Source organism: Symsagittifera roscoffensis, chromosome 2 (assembly GCF_963678635.1).
Source record: "Symsagittifera roscoffensis chromosome 2, txSymRosc1.1, whole genome shotgun sequence".
NCBI classification, from domain to species: Eukaryota; Metazoa; Xenacoelomorpha; order Acoela; family Convolutidae; genus Symsagittifera; species Symsagittifera roscoffensis.
Window position 1 is genome coordinate 3,621,752 of NC_087063.1, and position 21,630 is coordinate 3,643,381.

Sequence of the window (21,630 nt, forward strand, 5' to 3'; positions counted from 1 at the left end):
TTAAACCATTTTTTTTTCGACATTGCATCTAACCCCCCTCTCCCTTTACAAAAGGGGGGCTACAGTTAAAAAAAATCGTAGATTTCTTGCATGAAACTATAAAAAACAAGGACAAATTTTTGTGTTAGATGGCAATGACTACATGTGCAGTGCGCAGAGGGTGGTGTTCGAGCGGGAGGCAGGCAGGGCAAGATTCCGACTCTGGATCCACGACGACCTCTTCTTCACCAACTCCTCATCCAGGTACAACACACATGTTGCAGTTACGGACAGTTTTTTTGCAGATTTTTGCTCCAATTAAAAAAGTCTCTTCGAATCGATTATAACCTCTTATTTTGCTAAAATTTGGTCACACCAAAATGATATTTTAATTACACCCACAGGTTATTTTTTATGTCAAAAACAAAATCTCCAAAAGTGGGATAGGATGTCATACTTTGGTTCATCTGAACACAAAGTTTTACCACAAAGCAAAAGTTTTATAGAGATCTTTTTATACTATTTGAAATCATGAAACGAAACCAATGTGCTAACATTTTGGCGGTTAAAAAAACTTAGGATGTGCATCTTGAAACAACTCTATGGAAAAGAAATTTAAAAAAAAACCAATTTGTTATAAATTGAAAATAAATGAGATCCCAGGTCGATGACAAAATGGGCAAAAAAGGATTAAAACGAATTTTATTTGCAAAACATGTCAATTATGAATTAGGATAAAACTATTCGATTAGAAACGAATATAATTTTATTATATTTGTATCGAAAAACTGATGGATAAATAATAATTTACATTTGACTAAAATTTAATTTATCTGATTATAGCTTGATTTTAAAAAGAGAATTTTATAATCAATTATTATTTCATTCAAATCGATTTTTTCCCGATTTTAGTAAGACTGGTACTCAAACCATTATATAAACGATTAAGAATGCGTGTAGTTTTAATTATAATGTTTCAACTGGATGAAATTTGGAGCCAAAGCAAATTCTGATTAATTTGTTGAACAAATCTGACAATTAGTATTTCTATGATGAACAAATGTTATTAAAAAAAATTCGAAAATAGAAACCTTCTTAAGTTTTTTTGGACAAAATCCATTTAGTTTTGTTGAAAAAGTTAGAGCCAAGCTTGCTGAAAACTTCAGTGAGGTGTGTCACACTTTGTTCTTTTCTAAATCTATGTCTGTTTTTTAACGAACAAACTAATTGGAAGAAATTATGTTATTTTATTAATACATTTAAAAGCAAACACTTCATTGGCTTTAAAAAAAGGAGCAAACTTATGCTAAACACGTGTTTGCCAGTTCTCTCACAGTTGCTGAAATGACTGTTTTCTAGTTGATTTCTTTAAAACCACACTTGAAGATAGCGAAGGCAAAATTGCTATTCATGAAAAAAGATCTTGAAATTCCATGAAATACCCGGTAATTACAAAACAATCATTTATGTTTTGTAATTGTGTTTACCCCCTTTACACTGTTTTGGAGATATTCATTTTTGGCTGACTGACCTTAAAATTTTTCAACCTAAAAAAAGGTCGACAAATTTTCAAAAAAATTTTTAAAATCCGCCTCTCCTCGAAAAAATCCTAGATCCGCCCTTGCTTATAGCTTAAACTTAAAATAAATTTGATTTTTACTGTGGTTTCAAAGCTAAATTATAATCCATTATAGTAATTTTTTTTTCAAATAATATTTTGATAGAAAAAGTGATTATAATCTTTTATGATAGATTGTAAGAGATTATAAGAAATTTTCGGAAAATTTACCATCAATTATAATTGATTATAAAATATTAAAGTTCCGTTTCAACAAAAAAATTAATTATTATAATGGATTATAAATCGTTTAAACATCTAAAATTGGCACTTATATTTAGTTATATTTTTTGCTGAAAGTACGATTATAATTATAATATAATCGATTATTTTCTCTTTTTACTGAGTGCGTGTAACAATTGACGGTTATTAATGCCTTTAGATTTGGGCTTGACGCTGCAAATTTTGTTGAAACTCATCTATTTTTTTAAAATTATTTTGTATTTACACTCGCAATTTTGTATTTTGTTTGTTTTTAAAGATTTTCCTTAGTTATTCGACAGAAGAAAATAGAATTTTGTTAGCTGTAGCACATTTAGGGTAACCCGCTTCAGATTTCCGACCTCCTTGCCACCCAAAATGCCTCTCGAAAACAAACCTCGAAAACCATCGAAAACAAACCTATTTTTACGTCAAAACATTTCACAACTACTCAAAAACATTCTTTGTGGCCTGTTTTTTTCCAAACTTTAATGGCGGCGCAGAGAAATTTGTCAAAATAGGACTTTTTTGTTGTTTGGAAAGAGCTCGGAAAAGCAATTTGGGTGGACCCGAAAAGTATCGACTAACTTTTCGAAAAACAAAACTTTTTAAAATTCCCTCTTTTCCTCGAGAAAATCCTAGATCCCTGTTGATTGTAGAGATGTGTAGCTATAGATGGCTTGAGTCAAAATAAGTTTGTAATTAGTTACAGATTTTGATTATCACCCACACCGAGCGCCCTTAGATCGTAATTGGTTTTATTGTCATAATAAGGTCAGTATCTATAAAATTACAAAGTAATTTCGCTACAAATCGCTTATAACCCATTAAAACTGGATTATGATCCTAATGTTTTTTATGTTAAAATCATCATTATAATTAATTCATATCAACTGTAATCAATTAAATGTGTTTTTTGAGTGGTTATTCATGAAATTTAACAACTTTTTTTAAAATTGTCGCATTTCTTGCTTAGTGCAGTTGCTACGTATTACGTTTTATAAAGTTTATACAATTATATATTTTTTGTCATTTTTTTCAATTCATCTCAGTTTAACACTTCATTTTGCGGGAGGAGGGAGGGTATGGTTTGAGCGAAGATAGGGGTGAATTTTTTACAGTTATTTATTGGTAGTCTTTGGGTGAGGTAATTTATTGGTAGTCTTTGGGTCAGGGGTTTATGATTGACACCCCCCTCCCCAGTTTACCCCCCCCCCTCTCTCTCTCTCTCTCTCTCTCTCTCTCTTCAGTTGGGGAAAAGCTTGAGCAAATGACGTTGAGACATGGCATTATGTAAAAGACATGGCATTTATTTTGCAAATTTCCTGCAAAATTTGCAAAAGTTCTGCAAAAAAAATCGAGATTTAGTTCTAAATTTAAATGTTTTATAATCAATTATAATGGATTATAATGGATTTGTATTTCAAAAATAATCCATTATAATGGATTACCTTGACCAAAATAATCGATTTCAGTGCCAAAATAATGGTTTATGATTGATTATAATGGATTAATTATAAAATTGGCAATATAATCAATTTCGTGGTGTGAATTTTACATCTTCAATGAATTATAGCATTATTTTTGTCTCGGGAATCCATTATAATTGATTAGAATCCATGGGCGCTCGGTGCGTGCTGCGCGGAGCTTTGGCTGCAATACTCCGTGTAGTTTTGATCTTCTATTTGTTTCCAGAGTCCTAATGGAGGGAACGGAAGCTCTGAAGTTACAGATTGAGGAGTACTCACATTGCAGATCGAGAGAGGGTAAAGAAGTTCATTGGGTGTACATATCAGACGAGGAAACTGACCGTGAGTTTGTTCTAGAAACTTCTGGAATTTAGAAGATATCAGATTTGAAAATAGTGTTTTTGGTCAGGTTTTCCATGACTTTACTTTTTTCTAAAAAAATTTTCAAAATACACTTTATAAAAACTTTTTCAATGGCTAGCTTGTTTGTTTTTACAATTTTTACAGTCTGAGCTTCTTACAAAAGTAAATGGATGAAAAAAATTCCGGATCCCTTGACTATTAATCAGCCACTGACGGAAAAATCTTTTTTTTTTTGCGTGTGAAGTTTACTCACTATCATCACCTTTGATACCTTTGGATTTTTTGTAGTCTTAAATTCAAAATTAAAACTATTATTTTTCCTTTATTCTTTTTTATAGTCTCGACTTCAATTATTAAAACCATTATTTTTGGTTCATTTTTCTTTTATAGTCTCGAACTCAATTATTAAATCTATTATTTTTCATTTTATTCGTTTTTGTTCTAATCACCGGCTATTTTCCAGGGACCAGCATCAGTTTCATGGACCCCCCTTTGGTGCAGGTGGGGGAGGGTAACGGGAGTGTGTGGGCGAGGGTTAGTAGGAAGGGGGACGCCTCCCAGGCTGTCCATTTCATCTGCTCAGTCAATGACTCACAATCAACCAGCTTCAAATCGTCTCAATTCAACGCAGTCATTCCAATCGGTAATATCTTGGATCTATTTACTTGTTTTAACTCCCCCCCCCCCCCAGTTATTGCAAAGGGGAGGATTTGCCATCAGGTACAAAAATTGGGATCTCTTGAACTATATCCCCCCGCGGGTTCCGAGTAACAAATATCCCCCCTCTAAAAAAACGAATCAACGGTAAAGCATATGAGATTTTTATACCTAGTAACGAATAATCCCCCTTTTGCAAAAGAGGGGATATAGATATAGAGATCGAAAAATTGTGTGCTTGGATTAATTAGTCTTTTATAGTGGTGGTTGTTCGTTAATATGTACCATAGGGGGAAGGGGGGATGCTTTTCAATTTTATGTTCTCGAAGACGGTTTTGCGAAGCTACAGGAGCTGTTGGGTAGTAAATATGCTTGCTATTATGAAGCAAATAAAAACTAGAAATTATTACGTTTTCATTTACTTTTTCGGCCATACAGCCGAAGGAAGATCTAATTCATTAAAAATATTGATGAAGTAACTCTGAGAAAAATTACAAAAAAAATTTGATTTTCGTTGGACTAAAAATTATGCGAAAAATATTCAATTTTCTGTCCTTCTGATTACTAATGTTTTTATTCAGATGAGAGAAACGGTTTGTGCAGGTTCGAACTTCACAACGACAACAGTTTCAAATCCATGTTCGAGTTATTTGAAGTCAGCATCACTTTGCGCCCCTTGAAGAATCCCAAGCCCCCCAGTTCAGATTTGATGTTCACCCCTGTCATCCGGGAACCCAGTCAAGTTATGCTGAAAGTTTGGGATGATGATGGTGAGAATAAAGGACCTTGAAATTTGCCATCATTGTTTTCGACATTTCTGCAACTTATTTTAAAATCAATAGTGTTATTGCCAGTTATTGAGTTGGGCAAAAAATCATTTATATTGTCCAGACTTGATCAGAAACAATTAATGGATCTCAAATTTCATCTATATTTGTTAGAAAAAGTCGAAAATCAAAACTAAATTCAAAACTTAACAATATTGGATAGAACAAAAAAAAACAAGAATTTCAATTTTAGGATAAGAAAAATTAAATTTTTACATCAGACACTTGGTGCTAGGAAAATAAGAGGGCATGTCATTAAGACAACAGGTCATTAAGACGACAGGAAAATAAGACGACAAGACAATAAGACGACAAATGAGCTTAAAAACATATAAATGAACAGTTCGAGTTTAAACTAAATATATTTCTCAGAAATACAACGTTGAGAATTGCGTGTAATGTCGTCTTAAAATCCCATCAATTGGTTGTCGTCCTAATGTCCTGTCGTCTTATTTGCCGGACCACCCAGACACTTATTGTGAAATATTTCAGCTCCCAACGTGTACTTTGAGAAGGCCTCCTATACTGTGGAAGAAAGAGCAGCTTCTTCAAGTGAATTGAAAGTGCTTGTGAAGAGGGAAGGAGACTTGACTACCACTAACCGAGTATTCGTCACTTCATTTGACGGAACAGCAGACGAGAGCGACTACGAACCCATTCAGAAAGGTCAGCGAAATAAAAATGAACACACAAGAAACGGAGCTTGAGATATTTTGTTAACTAACAACCCCAACCCTCTCCCCCTTTGGATAAAAAACATGAATTCTCAGTTAGTATTACAGAATAAAAGAAAGCGTTTAGTCATCCAAAACTTTAAACATTGCATCAATTTTAGTATTGGTCATTGACGATATCTTTTTTTTTGATCGAACGACTTGTAATTTTTTCTAAAGGCGCCTTTGGCGCCAATAAACTGAGTTTGAGAATGAGTGCACACTGAGAAAATGCGATTTTTTGGTCAAAACATTCCAAAAAACACCAAAAAACGAACTTTTTGGCTTGATTTTTTTTCAAAACTTGCAAGCGGCCCAGAATATTTAGTGAAAAAAAGGCGTTTTAATTATGGCATTTTGAGAAAGCTCGCAAAATTTGGTTCAATTGGATCGAACTTAAAGAAGGTCATCATAACTTTTGAAAATCACCTCCCTCGAGAAAAGAGAAAATCCTAAATTCTCACCTGAGTACAGGTTTTGGATTTTGGGCGACTATGAACAGTATTGTAACAACCATATGGGATATTGTTCAGGGGCGGATCTAGGATTTTCTCGAGGGGGGGGGGGGGGGCGGATTTTCGAAAAATTTTCCAAAATTTTGACGACCTTTTTTTTTTTTTTAGGTCGACCAAATTGATTTTTCCCAAAGCACTGTTTTGCGCCTATTTTGGCAAAATTTTCTGCGCCGCAGGCAAATTTTTGAAAAAACAGTCAAAAAAGCCGTTTTTGGGCACTTTTTGAAAAATTTTGACAAAAAAATTGCGTTTTTTTTGGCGCGCGCTCCCCCTCAAAGTTAGTATATATTGGCGCCGAAGGCGCCTTTAGAAAAATTTTAGGGTCGGTCCGCCAAAAATGGATTTCTGAAAAAGTATCAAAGGGGGGACCCTTTGGGTCGGCAGGGGGTCGAATCCCTGAGGGGGGGGGGGCGTCCGCCCCCCCGCCCCCCCCCCTAAATCCGCCCCTGATATTGTTAACTGTTCCCTCAACCCCCTCTTTTGCAAAGGGGGATTTGAAGGAGGGGATTTGAAACAAAGTTGCAAAAATGTTCACGCCTAGTTTTTTTTTAAATTGCACTGCTAGTATTGAACTAATTCTTTACAGATGAGGAAATTATTTAGTCGCTTAGATAGTGTAGATTGTAAACAAGATCCCCCAAATGATCCGAGATCTATTTAATTTGTATTTTTTCAGCTCTAACTTTTGGGCCCGGAGATGTCGAGAAGGTCGTTACGGTGAAGATTCTTCCCGACGGCAGATGGGATTCGTTTGAAAGTTTCATTCTGAAATTGACCAATCAGGACTCAAAAGAAATGCTCTACTCGAAGGTGAGAATTAACAACAAGTATAAAACCATGACCTCTGTTTCCCCTCGTGTTTCCATTTTTTTTCACTAATATATGTCAAAAGATTCTATTTATCAAGAAAAAATGCAGCAAAAATGTTTATCGATATTTTCTCAAAATGAACTTTTTGTACTTAATTTATGTTTTATCATCGGAACGGAACACCCTAGTCGATCAAGAGAGGTTATCTTGCAAGATCTTGCAAGAATCTTGCAAGATTATTTTAAAAATGACGCATCTCTTCAAAAAGTCGTTTTTAAAAGAGATGCGTCGTTTTTAAAATAATCTTGCAAGATTCTTGCAAGATATTGCAAGATAGCCTTCCTTGATGACTAGGGCACCGTTCAGAGCCGATATAAGCTTAATTTTTCTTTTCCTAGAATAATGAGAAGTTTGGTTTCAGCTTAGCTTATTTTTTGTTTCAGAGGAACAAAACATTGGTTTACATCCGTGACCAGGAGTACGAATCCCACCTGCTCGCATTCCCCCTGCCCCCCAAAATAGTCCCCCTCAGTCAGATGAGCGTGGAGAGGGAGGAGCAACTGGACAACACTGTCATAAGTGGGGTCCCACTTGTATGTCTGTCGGTTGGTCCATAAACTTTTCTACGAGCCCGAATTTCCTTCGATAAATTTTGCAGTTCTACGGGCTATTTTAATAATAATTGTAGTTCCTGCGAATCGCAGAGGAGCTATCAGTAGGCCTTAAAAGTCCTGTCGAGGATAGTCCATTTGTATTATCTCCCCACGTTCCAGACAGTGTTATTTTTGCTGAGCGAAGCTGTTTTTTTGCGACTCAAGGCCGTTTTTTTGCGTCTAGAACTTTTACGTGGTACCACTATTGCAGCCAAATTCGGTCAGGTTGTGGTAGACCTAAAGCTGAAGGTCAAGTGAGAGCTTGTCCTCACACACTATCATTGCCATGGCATGGGATCGAATACACGATCTGACGATTTCAAAGCACGATGGGATCGAATACACGATCTGACGATTTTGCAGATCATTCGATAAATTTTGCAATTTTATCGCTATAAAAAAAGAACATCTTCATCAAAAGTCAAGCTATGATGCATATAAATTCCCGTTGTAACGAATTCCTTATTTCTGACACAAAATAATTGATTCCAAGCAGAAAATTTGGCCAGAAAATTATTTCTGAAATGTTTAAATGAAACGTGGGGTCTCTAAAAACTTTTTTTAAAATCTGATTTCTGATCAAATAGTGATTTATTACAGGCTATTGCTAGCCTGAAATAAAAGAATTCCCGTCTTCAAGTTTACTAGACAATAATGTTAACTCCTCAGCCATAAATCGAAGCCAATCGATAAAAAAAAGTCGAAGCATGATAAAGAAATTTAATATTCGTAGCTTCAATGTTTCAATTACAATTGCAGATTTTCAGAGAAATTGACATACAAAATGGATAGTTTCTGTACAGTAAAATCAAAAGATTGAATTTGGCCAAGACTTGTGATCGATTAGATAGAAAACCCTCTTCCGACATTTTTTTCCGAATGGGATATCAGATTGCTTCAATCAGTCGAAAGGCAGAAATCAAAAAAGATTTGTTCCGATAACTAGAAATTTGGCGCACATTTGTCTTCACGTGGGTTTAATTGAATTTTTTCAAACTTTTTTCCGTGGTAACTAGTGCCACAATTATTTATCAATAAGGATGGTTGATTGTCATATTCGAACTCTTTCAGTCGTGTTTTGTTCGACATTGAAAAATTTTCAAATGAAAGAAAAACCGGTTCGAAATTTTGCTTTGAAAGATAACAAAATCTTAATGCAAATTTTCTTCTAAGACTTGCAAATTCTGTTAGGAGTTTTGTTCCTTCTATATAACTATCAGCTTTATAACTATCTAAGGCATTACATCAAGAGCAAATGTGCTCGTCGTAATTTCCTTGTGTGGCAATCATAGTAAAGCTTTTAAATACGATTGTTTAAAATGATGAATATTGATATTTTCCAAACAAAATGAAGTTGTTGAAGCTTTTCTGTCTGTGTTTATGTTATAGAATGAAAAAACGTTTTCATAAGCCGCAAAAACTCATTGTATTATAAAAAATGTCTTTGCAAGTTTTTTTGCTATTTTTTGAAGAAATTTGGAATCTGCGGAAGACTAAAAAAACTATTTTGCAACTGTTTTTGTTATTCCGTGTTGTTTTTTTTTTTGGGTAGAAATGTAGAATGAGAAGTCAAATGAACCTACAGGCTGTTTTTTTTTGCTCAAATTCAAGCACATCTTTCAATTTAGCGCGTACTTGTTATAAATGAGAAAAAAATCAGTTGTAGTAGCTTAGATAGTCAAAAACAAGATTTTTGGACCTTGATGAAATATATTTAACCGTTTGAATATGAAGTGATTTAATTTTTTAAATTATTCTCAAACGATATAAATAACTCGTAACACAATTAAAACATATTGTAAAGGGTAAAAAGATCTAAATTTGGATAAATTTGCGGCAAAAATATTTGATAACTTCAGCAATTCTCCTGGTCTATTTGGCTTCTGAAACAATTTACCTTTAATTGTTCCAACTATTTTTCAGACAAATCTCGACTTTTTGAAAAGCATTCTTTGGCAGAATTGATTTTTAACATTCAAAAGATATTAATGTTTTGAGCTCGAATGTGAAAAAAATATGTTTCGCCTGTGATTGTTTTCACGAAATCGCGGGGGTTTAAAGATTGCCAGTCTTACGAACGGAACAATTAACGCGTAAGCGAAGATTTAACCCGTCTTTGAACTCAATCCAAAATGAACTGAGGCGTGCTATTTAAAAATTTTGTTGTCCGCAAAATAGATCACTTTGTACCTTATATTACAAAAATATAATTGATCAGTGATCCTTTTTTGTAAACTTGTGGCCTTCAAAAGGGGGAATGATTTTTAAAAAGAATCTAAGAAATTTTCTAATGTTTTTCTTGTAATTTTTTCTAACAAATTGAACACTAGTCCATCGACCTTAACAGACATTCGGAACACTCAGGGCTATGCCCTGATGCGAGTAGACTTGCTTAGCAGTTATGATTTTTTAAATAAATTTTCTGCAACTTTTTTGCAGTGTTTCACATTTTATTTTTTTGTGGTTTTAATTTTCAAGTTTGATTCGAATTTGTTTCCTCGAAAAAAGGCAAATAAGGCTCTCGAATAACCAAATGTATAATGTGCAAAAAATGTTATTAAAATAGTCTCGAGTGTTTTGTAAGCTGTCGATTTTCCAGTGGAAAAAAAATTGTTTGTTCACTCATTTTTTCTTAAACTGGTTAGTTTAAAAAACAGTGTCAATTCAAACGGCTCATGAAATTGAAAAATGTTCACAAAATCAGTTCATTTTTTGCATATCTTTATTAGTCCTAATAGCTTCTTTCTAAGCGCATCATTTACTTTCTAACTAAATTCAGTTTTTTGCTTCAAAGTTCCGCGAAAAAAAATTCATTATAAAACTTTTTCTAACAAAGTGAACACTATTCCATCGACTTTAACAGACATTTGGATCATTCAATTCTATTTTTCTTTGTTTTTTTTTTCATTTTATCCCCTACACGCTATGTAAATTACAAAAGGATGTTTTAAGCGTCTCGTATTTTTTAATAAGATCGAATGACTTGCCTCATTTCCAGGGTTGGCATGTTATTTAACATTTAATTTAACTTACAGTGTTATTTATAATTTCTAACAGTGATGTTAGCTATTTCTTAGAAATACGAGTAATTCTTAGAAAAACACAACGCAACTATACTGCATGCTTGTTCCGAAACGATTGTAGCGAATCCCGAACGGATGAAAAAAAATTTTCAAACCAATTGCAGTTTCACTTGACAAACTACAGAGCGAAAAATCTCACCTGACGTATGGGAAGCTTCGTGCTCAACTCGGCGTTGAGAAAGCCGGAAAGTTGGCGTTGCTGTTCAAGAAACTCAACTCTTGTTGATATGTTAATTCAATTAACAATTTAACAAAAATAACATGTTTTTTTTTCGATAAATAACAGTTAGTTTGTTATTTTTGTTTTTAACTTACATTTTGCCAACCCTGCTCATTTCAACTCGCAGTTTACTCGTGTTATAAAAACGCAACATGTCGCGCGTTTTCAATCGCAAACTTGTCAGAATATTTACCAAAAAGATCACAGGTGGAAAAATATATTTTTCTTTTAGATCTCTGTCAACAGAATTCTTCAGTTGGTATGAAAAAATTCCATCAAAAACGCTTAGTTAAAAATTGAAAATTGATTGAATAAAAAAACTACTCCAAGCATAAACATTCTGTCACTTTCTTCAAAACAATGAAAAGGACAAAATTAAAGCGCAGAAAAACTACTCCAAGCATAAACATTCTGTCACTTTCTTCAAAACAATTAAAAGGACTAAGTTAGAGCGCAGAACTTCGTAAGGCTCGAATATTCGGACCTAGCCTTTAAACGTTTTATATAAATTATAAACAGATATAAAACAATATACTGGGCATAAGTTATTCCAACAAATTGGCCAACATGGAAGTTTTCAATTCAGTTAATTTTCACGCAAAATGATCGCAAACTAATTATGTTTTTCATTTGGCCCGAGCGTCAATTTTCAATGAAAATAAAAAATTACTTTCAAAAACTATGATTTTTCTGCCCAAAAAGAAACTGAACTTCAAAATGTTGCTAATAGTTTTCTGATTTCCAGGGCTGTGATCCGAAGTACGACTTCAACCCCGTGAACAAAACTCACTTCAATGAACTCATCTCTGCATGTTCACACGTGAACAACTCACGCACCCTCTACACATGGAGGATATTCAGTCGCTCTTCCGAGTCAAGGTGAGCCTGAAGTTTAAAAAAAGATAGAGAAGATTTTTTAACCCGAAAAAAGTTTTTTAGCCCTCCAGGTGAGCCTAAAATTTAAGAGAAGATACAAAAGATAATTTAACTCGCAAAAACAATTTTAGTTCTTATTTAACTCATTCGGTCGGGACAAAAACGTCAAAAAAACCAGCAAAAGTTATTTCACTAAAAATGAAAAATGGGCAAATTAGTGGGTCAGAAAGTTTAATTTATGATCAGTTCACGCCTAAATTTAAAACCAAAAAGTCCAAAGGCCATCAAAACAACCAAAAATCAGAGGTCCCACGCGTCAGGGAAAACCGGGAAAAATGCTAGCCCGCTTCTATTAGATTATAGTCACTGATTTTGCTCTGTTTTTCGGCGCTTATTTTTTGCAATTATTAACTATAATTTTATATAGTTTTTTTTTAATGCAGATCAATGACGATTCCGGTGGACGAGAACATTCTGCACACTTCGTGGTTCTGGCAGGTTCTGGATCCGATGTTCGTGGTGCCTGGATTCCGAGTACAATGTGTAACCACGGCTGTCGGCACAAACGGCCAAAAAGGTACCCCGGGTTGACAAAAAACGCGTATCATTCAATTCAATACTATGGAAAAAATGTTTATTATACGATTCCATACAATTCCATGGAATAAAAAAATCGTATGAAAATCACATGATAACCATTTTTTCCATACAATGGAATTGTATGATAAAAATGGTATGACGAAAAAATTGACGATAAAAATTTCAATACTTTTTTTTCAATTTTGAACCTCAATGATTAAAGATTGAAAACGCTATTGTTTTTTTATGGTCATGTTGTTATTAAAAAAATCCTGTAACCAGAAGGTAAAAAAATTGTAGGATTTTGGAAATAATTCAATGATGGTGTTTGAAATGGTGCGCTAAAAATCCATTTCTTTTGATTTTATTTTCAAAAATGCCGTTGAAAACAATTCTGTTGCCAATTTCATTTGAACTAATAAAAACAGACCATACAAATTTAAAAGATCTGAGATAAGAAGTTCCATAGCATGGACATATCATTGAAAATTTTACATCGGTCCAAAAATACTTGATTCAATTGAGAAATCAATTGATTGAATTGGGAAAATGAAAATGATGAAATGCCACAACAATTTTGCGGAGTAACTTTTACTCAAATAGTTTATCAAGATATGCATAGTCTGCATAAGTTCGATAATATAACTTCATCACTACAAAATAGTATGAAGTAGCGGATTTAGCGGTGGGACGGGCGCGGACACATTCCCACCCTCTTCAGAAATTGAACACCCTGCCAACCCAAAGTGTCACCCTTTGAACTTTTTTTTATCCATTTGTGGCTGACTGACCCTAAATATTTTCTATTTATATACTAATTTCAGGAGTAGTGTGCGCCAAAAAAACTCATTTTTTTGGTAAAAAATTTTAAGAAAAATTGCCTTTTTGGTCTGTTGTGCCTGTTGCCGAAAATTCAGCAAAAATGGTAAATCGAGTGATTCGGGAGAGCTCGGGAAATCAACTTAGTCGACCTAAAATAAGTTGAAAAATTTTCGGTTTTTGTTTTGAATATCCGCCTTCTTGAGAAAATTCTAGATCGGCCCCTGCTGTAAAACTAACACTAAATTGCTCGTGGTAGGACAGAGCGTTGAATATTTTGTTAACCCATAAAGGTTAGCGCAATACATTGTTTATCGAAAAGAAAATCAATTAAAAAATTCCAACTACTAAATTTGAAAATTTGAAAATTCCAAAATTGAAAGAATTAAATTGCATTGCTATAAATTGGAAAAATTCAGCGTGGTTCAAAAATTTATATTATCAAATCCTGAATTGTTTTTTTTGAAAACTTGATGAAATTTTTTGGAAAAATGAAGGTTATTTTTTTTTCATCAGCGAAGCCCTGATTGTTCCGACTGAACTTAACGGTCAATTTTCAAACTCATCCTACGCTAATTGAAACTACAATGGGATGTATTAAATATCAATAAAAAAACGAAACGTCTGGAAAAAATAAACGACCCCGAACCGAAATTTTAATTTGTACCTCTCAACGAAAGTCGGAACACTAGGGCAATATATGAGAGATAAAGCCAATTATTTTAGATATATTCCACATACTTTGTTCATCTTCAATACTTTTTAGAAACTAATGAGGTCGTCGATTTGTTTAGAAGCTTCGGGCTGCTTAACAGTGACTACAGTCCGACTGAAATTAACATAACTCAAATAATGCTGAAAAGTAAATGACATATTCGAAAGCATGAAGGACTCAAAATTTCAATGAGCGAAAAGAATTCGTGTCATAACTTTTTGATGATGCTTATTGCAAACAAATAGAACAAAGCCCCGATAGATTTAGTTGAAGTCTAATTTTTTTTATACCAGGTTACAGTTTTTGGTTTTCTTTCTACTTTTGGTTTTCTTTTTGCTCCGACCATTTGAAAAATGGGGAGGATTTTTGTATTCGAATTTTTGTTTTAGTTTATATTTATAGTTTTTTTTTTGTTTTCCCAACAAAATCACAACCAATCATTGGGCTGGGTTGAGTGATATATCATATTGAAACCCTTTCAGTCGTGATTCGAACCACTTCAAAAAAATTCCAAAAATTTTTCCCAGAGTTGAGAAAAACCGGTTTTTTAATTTTTGTCTTAATTCGAGCAAATAAAGCAAACGAGCAGGCTTACAAGCTGAATTACACCTGATTTCAGACCTTTAAACTTAGTTTTAAGCAAGTAAAACTAGTTTTTGGAGTTTTTTAGCTTCATTCTGAGAACTATGGTCGGAACATTCTGTGCTACTTGCACAGTAACGGGCTATCCTTTTTTTTCTTTTGTTTTCCACTCAAAATCAGGTACCACAAATAATTATCGGAATGGGTCGAAAAATATATCATATTAAATCCCTTTCAATTGTGATTCGAATGACTTTAAAAAACTTCCAAAAAATTTTGTTTTCTCTGAGTCGAGAAAAATCGGTTTGAAATTTTTGATTTTTGGTCCAATTTCGTACTAGTATGGTGTGAGCGTGTAGGCTTACGATGGCTTATTTAAGCTTACTTCAAGCCGTGAAAACGTACTTGTACTCAAATAAAAGTAGTTTTTATGTTTTTTGCGCCATTTTTTATATAGAGATTAAAAATTCCAAAAAGTTCTGCAAAATTTTTTTTCGTTTTTCTAGTCAATTTTCTTCAAAAACTGTTTTCCGAATGGCCTTTTTACTATGACTATCAAATATGCGTAAGTTCTTTTTTTCGCTCAGAACTTTTTATCACAACATGCGGAAAAAACGACACTACTTTGAAAAAAAAATTGTTTTTGTAAAAAAAAATGTTCTCTTTGCACAGTAACCGGCTATCCTTGTTACTTCATGTTTTTTTTTCAGGCGAACAAGTTCCGAGCGAACTTTTGACCATAAAAAATGAAATGCTGAACAACTGTCATCTGACGTCATCACTTGACACCATCGTTACTCCCGAGTTCATTGAACCGAACGTTCTCCAGTTCGAAGTCTCAGTTCCGATCCGAGCCAACTTCTACCCATACATTTCAATAGGAAGCATTCCAGTCGAACCAAGAAATCTGGTTTTGAACTCCGGTTTCGATTTTCAGGATAGGGATAACTTATGGAATAATATTTGCCAGTATCCTAACAACGTTGAATCGAATATCGGTTTCAAAAATTGGGTTTCGGATCCATTTTTTCCAGGTCAGCACGACTCTACTGAGTTTCGAAGCGCTGTCGCACGCAATCTATATTCAAATTTGGATTTTAAGACTTGCAGTTGGAAATTTTACGCTAATTTTACGCTGAAGATTTTATTCGAAAAATGCAACGTTGTCCAAAAAGAGTACTTTAAAGTTTCACACCACCAAACACTTCCAGTCATAAAAACGAAAGTTCCGATTTATGTACACGAAATTGAATTTTCACCAAAGTCTACTTTTGCCGGAGCTTCGGATTTGTTTGAATCGAAAACTGCTGGGATTGACATTGAGTTCATCTACACCTATTCAACGGCGAAAAATACAAAAGAAGAATGGTACAATGGTATTGCAAGACAGCAACGCTCAGAAAACGGCGAAATTTTCTCGGGTACGTTTTTGTTCAAGAAAACTTTTCTTAATACAACTAAATTAAACTTTATAGATGCGGTTTCTAATAAATGGTCAATACTATCTGCGTCAAAGTTCTGAAACTTTTGTTTAGGGTAATAATATATTGTTAGGTGAGAAACTTATTAGGCTAAAACTTTGATGATAACTATTCTTCTAAATTTTTAGTTTTTCCTAAATTATTTTTTGTCCAAAATTTTATCACCTCTGCCTTATTCCATTTTTAGCATCCCTTGAAAGTATAACTTGAAAAATGTAGTCTCCTAAAATATAGAAAAATTAATTTTACTTATAGCATGTATTTACATAAACTTTGAAATTATTACAATTAAATGGCGTTCTCTTCAAATATTTGTATGGAAAAAGTATGAATTTTTCAGCGCATCTATTTCCGAACAGTATTTCATTCGTCCGAGAAGGAAGTTCGGATGCTCTTCAGTTGAATCTAACGAGCAAAGCGTTGTCTAATGGGAACAGCGAACAACTAGTCGCTTCTACAGTTAGAAAACCCCAGTTTGTTTCCTCCACCGGGGGAAGTTATTTTGTTGATGTCGCTGAAAAGGGATCCACGTACTTGAATAGTAAAAACTGGGATGTCACCATAACTTCGCTAGCTGTGAGTTCTCAATTTTTGTTTAATAATTTTTTGTTATAATATGTTGCCAAATTTATTGTAAACATCGGTGGCGTTTTAAAAATTATATATATTTTTTAATAGAATACATGATAAAAAAACTCGACTGGGTCAACAAATTTTGAGAGTGATGTTTTAGATATATTGGCTCGTCGTAGAAGTTATTATGATGTTTTTTTAGCTCTAGTTAAAAACACTCCTAGTTATCGAGCAATCAGAAAATTAATTTGCAAACCCAAGTAATTTTTTTCGAGACATTTTTTTGTAAAATCTAAACGGGCTTCAATCATGGCTATTTTTTAAATCAAATGAGTCTTTTTATTATTTTATTTTCAAAAAATAACTTTAAAATTTTATCAAAAAATGTTTAGAGAGACTCTGCATTTTTTGGTGGACATTTGTCAATTTACATGCTGCCTTGCTCCGACAAAACTCAAGGCCCAGATAGACTCATCAAGTGCAACACTTCAAACGAGATGACATTCACGATTCAGCTGAGAATTGACAAATTGGACTTACGCGTCATCCCTTACGAGTCGAATGACCCCCTTACGCCCATAATTAAGTTCACATTCCCCCGAAGAAACGAAAATGTACAGTCTTCAGAGTTACCTCAACTTTATCGCAAAAGTGAGCTTAACTTTATGATATTCGCCAAAAATGATATTTTACTCGCGTAAATTATGCTAAATGAATATTTCAATTTTGCTCAGTTAGAGCTCAATTTAGAAGTCAAACAAGAATATTAGTGGTATGCAGAACTAGCAAAAGTCCAGAAACTAACAAAAAAGCGGGAAACAGAAATAATTTAAAATAGAATTAGAAACTAAGTCAGGCTTGTTGTTGGCCATTTTTCTTGATAAGATAGAGAAAAACTGAAAACTTCTGTATGGAACATTCTTTTTATGGGCGGACCTAGAGGGGCAAGTGCGGAAAACGCCCCCTCCCCTCAGGGATTTGACCCCCTGCCGACCCAAAGGGTCCCCCCTTTGTACATATTTTGGCTGACGGACCCTAAAAGTTTTCTAAAGGTGCCTTTGACGCCAATATGTACTAATTTTGAGAGGGGAGCGCGAACCAAAAATACGCTATTTTTTGGTCAACATTTTCAAAAAATGCCTAAAAACGCCTTTTTGGCCTTTTTTCTTAAAGTTTTACTAGAGGTGCAGAAAATTTGGCCAAAACAGGGTCTTTTTAGTGCATTAGAAGAGCTCTGAAAATCAATTTGGACTACCTAAAAGATGGTCAACAGCATTTTTGAAAATCTCCCCTCCTCGAGAAAATCCTAGATCCGCCCTGATTCTATACTTCATGCACCATAAGACGGTTTTTGCTGTTTGACTTTTGAGTTCTTTTTAAGCTCAGCACAATTCGTTGTTTAAAAGGAAGACAAAGTCCACTCTTGAACAACAAGTGTATAGGTCGACTGCTAACATCAATTTCTTGATCGACTACTTGTTTTAACAGTGGATTTTAATTCTTAAAATTCTCAGCGGACTGAAAACGTCACCTATGGATCCCGTTTTATCAAGTTTTATGAACAAAATATTCAATGATAAATTGTGCTTGAATTTCAAAGAACCTTAAGGCTTTGTTTTTTGCTTTGCTTTTTTTTGCTTTTAGATTTTTTCGAAAAACAGTTTGTACGCATCCAATTTTAGGCGTAAGTAATTGATTATAACTGATTGTTATGATGATTTTTTGACAATTACAATTGATTATAATTATCAAAAGTAAGTGTTTAAACGATTTAAAGTCGTATATATCGTGATATTTTCCAGGGCATTATAAATCTCATATAATCGGTTATATTTGATTATTGTTTATACAAAAAAACTTTAAAATCAATTATAACCGATTTTAAAATCAATTATAACCGTCACAACAAAACAATAACTGAATGACGTCTCATGGGTTAAATATTTTCTGTTATTAAAAAAATGTCTAAAAGCGAGATCTGTCACACTTTGGTTCATCTGAACACAAAGTTTAAACACGAAACAAAAGTTTCATAGAGATCCTTTCATTTTACTTGAAAGCTTACCGCGGTAGATGAAAAACAAATTTTCCGAATCAACCTTGAAACTAAAATAAATTGCTGATGTTGTGGTTAAAAAAGCCTACAATGTGCATCATGAAACAACTGTGATCATAAAATATAGGCAACTCAGAAGCAAGTTCGAAAACCAAATGGATAAACAAAACGGATTATAAACGATTATATTTGATTTTTGTGCAAAACATATGAATTAGAAATTGGGATTAAAATAATGGGACATAATCGATTATAATCGATTAAATTGTGTTATAATTGATTATAAGCTGACTTCAAAAAGAGAGATTATAATGAATTATTAATTGAATAAAATTAGTTTTTAATGAATTTATGTATGACTGGTTACTAAAATTGCCACATAATTGATTATTAACGCTTGAAACTGGATGCAGGCAGTTTTTTTTCTGTTTGTTTGCTCTCAAATCAAAATTTAATTGCGTTTTCTTTGCTTTGCAAATCAGAAATTGATATTTTTCATACAAATTTGTCTGTTGTCTATAACCATTACTCGAGGGCGAGGAATTTTTTTGTCAGGGCGAGGGGCGTCGCGAATTAAAAAAAACTGTTGAACAATTAGTCGACCTTTTTTCAAGTCAACGTAACTGTATTTGCGATACTGTCCATATTATTTTTTTGTGGTTGATTGATCGACATTTATCTTGAGGAGAAATTTGATCGAAAGCGAAAATTTAGTAATACAGATAGCCACCTAACTTTGTCCGTCATTTAAAACTGCCCGTAGCTGTTGAAAATTTTTTTGTGGTTGCGTGCAAGGCAAGAGTATTGTTATGAAAAATTTTATAACATCGATCTCAATAAAATTTTCATAAAAAATCTGTTGCCTTGCACCGATCCAAATCTAACACATTTGGGACACCCAACTTTGTTTCAGATGACGTCATCACCGCAGAAGTGGTTGGAGGGGGAGGGAGAGGGGTGAGGGTGGTAGAAGCACATGTGTGTAGGGGACAGAACGGGTACATTCCCCAGTACAGACCAGACAGGATGATGTTCGGATGTCAGTGGACCAACGACCTCCTCATACACACACTTATGCCACTATTTGTTAGTTTCATTTCTTTTCTGGTTATTCAGGTATTTTCTAGGCTCTTTTTCCTCCCACTCCCCCCCCCCCCCCCCCCCAAAAAAATTTACAGTTGTTGGTGGGTGATGGTTGAGGAAAAAGAGCCCTTTTCTTCTGTTATGCCACTCAAATTTACCAGAAGGTTTAGTAATACTATATTTGAAATTATATTCCAGATTTTGTTTCCTTGTAACAAACTTCAATCAATCAGATTTAGCATTCTGAGCTAATTTCCAAAATATCAAAAAGGTCGATTAATTTGCGGCCGTAAAAAAGAAAATACCTGAATATTTTTTCGGTTTTTTGAACTAATAACTTGCAACCAGGAAAAAAATATGAGTCAACTCGTTTTCATCATATGAAGACAAATACTCACCCCTGCCTTGGTTTTTGGGCTAATTAGTTCTAGCTTGACACCAGATTTTAGAAGAAAACTTAAAAATTGTGTTTTTATAGCGAAAAGACGAAGTGTCAGTAATCAATCAAGATCAATTTGAGATCACCTTCGAAGGGAGCAGAAAATTTTCATTCTCAAGCGCTCCTCTTCTTAAACCAAATATGACAGACATTTGGATGCTCCACGTGGTCATCACTCAGAAACGTCTAGAAAGTTCTAGAAAGTTGTCATCGTCGTCATCAAGTTCTGATCTCGGTGATGCGAACACGATATCGAATGATAAAGCAACCTTGAAAATGGAAAGTTTGATTACAGTAATACCGTTGTCCTCTCTTAAGCCAATAACATCTGGTCAACCGACTTTTCCTCAGAAAACGGGCAAAGAGCCGACAGCTCCGACGTTCGACAACGACAAAACCATGACAGCCGGTGATTTGGTGAAATCAGTCCCATCTGTAGCTCCCCTTCTAGCTATAATTGCCATGTCTATTTTTATATCCTGTTTTATTCTCGCAGTTTTCATGGCCAGACGAAAAAACCAAAGAAATAGATTGATTGCAAAGCAACAAGTTGTCGAGAAAAATCACGGAAATTTCCACCAACTTCATGCGCATGGCCAACAGTTTAGTAACAATCTTAGCAGCCAAATGTATTTTGGAGTTAACCAATTAAATGGCTCAAATACGGTACCCAAACGAGCATCGGCACTTAAAAACCCGAACTCGAATACAACCTTAGGCCAGAACCACAATACGATAACTAGTCAGAGTAATAACCAGCATAACTATCAAAACACTTCAGCAACTGTGTCAAACACCACCGTCAAGCACCCGACTGTAGTTTTCTCGCCACAAGTCACGACTATTCGGGACAACACGCCCATATATGGAAGTTACCAGGACGACAGCTTTGACGGTAGTCGACCATTTTTCTTGCTAGAAACAAACGCTTGATAATTGTTGAAGGTCTGTAATCGCTATGTAAATTTGTGATAACTTATCAGAATTAGATATAGATTTTTTGTTAATATTTATGTTTCGTCAATTCAGTGTTAATATGATTGTATTCTTAAATTTTTTTAACAATTCGCAGCAGCAATCAATCTTCCACTAGCTGCGCACCATTTTGCTTTCCAGACCTGCAATCCCCTAGTTTGTATAATTTGGGTGATGATAGCTGTAACTTTCTTGTCAAAGAAAAAACCAAAGCTCAAGTGAATAACTATTTTCAGTCAGAGTTTTTTGAATCGGATAGATTAAACAGAAATCTATGATTGACTTTTACAAAACTGATTTAAAAACAGAGGGAAAAAACTGCTTAAGTAAAATAATTAAATATC

General features: G+C 34.1%; 2 protein-coding genes across 2 annotated transcripts in view; one reads left to right on the top strand and one right to left on the bottom strand.

Annotated features, from left to right (window-relative positions):
• LOC134838984 (extracellular matrix organizing protein FRAS1-like) overlaps positions 1-21,263 on the top strand; it is a 78,946-nt gene extending 57,683 nt beyond the window's left edge. Inside the window, exons 13-26 of the mRNA XM_063854357.1 lie at positions 129-243; positions 3,494-3,609; positions 4,094-4,273; positions 4,869-5,057; positions 5,607-5,780; positions 7,019-7,152; positions 7,596-7,757; positions 11,854-11,987; positions 12,428-12,561; positions 15,390-16,100; positions 16,501-16,736; positions 17,126-17,384; positions 19,703-19,875; positions 20,351-21,263. Coding sequence (XP_063710427.1) covers positions 129-243; positions 3,494-3,609; positions 4,094-4,273; positions 4,869-5,057; positions 5,607-5,780; positions 7,019-7,152; positions 7,596-7,757; positions 11,854-11,987; positions 12,428-12,561; positions 15,390-16,100; positions 16,501-16,736; positions 17,126-17,384; positions 19,703-19,875; positions 20,351-21,244 — 3,611 coding nt within the window. The 3' untranslated portion in view covers positions 21,245-21,263. The remainder of the gene's footprint in view (positions 1-128; positions 244-3,493; positions 3,610-4,093; positions 4,274-4,868; positions 5,058-5,606; positions 5,781-7,018; positions 7,153-7,595; positions 7,758-11,853; positions 11,988-12,427; positions 12,562-15,389; positions 16,101-16,500; positions 16,737-17,125; positions 17,385-19,702; positions 19,876-20,350) is intronic.
• The window catches only part of LOC134838866 (ATP synthase subunit alpha, mitochondrial-like), a 494,565-nt gene that overhangs the window by 156,323 nt on the left and 316,612 nt on the right, over positions 1-21,630 (bottom strand). The window lies entirely within an intron of this gene.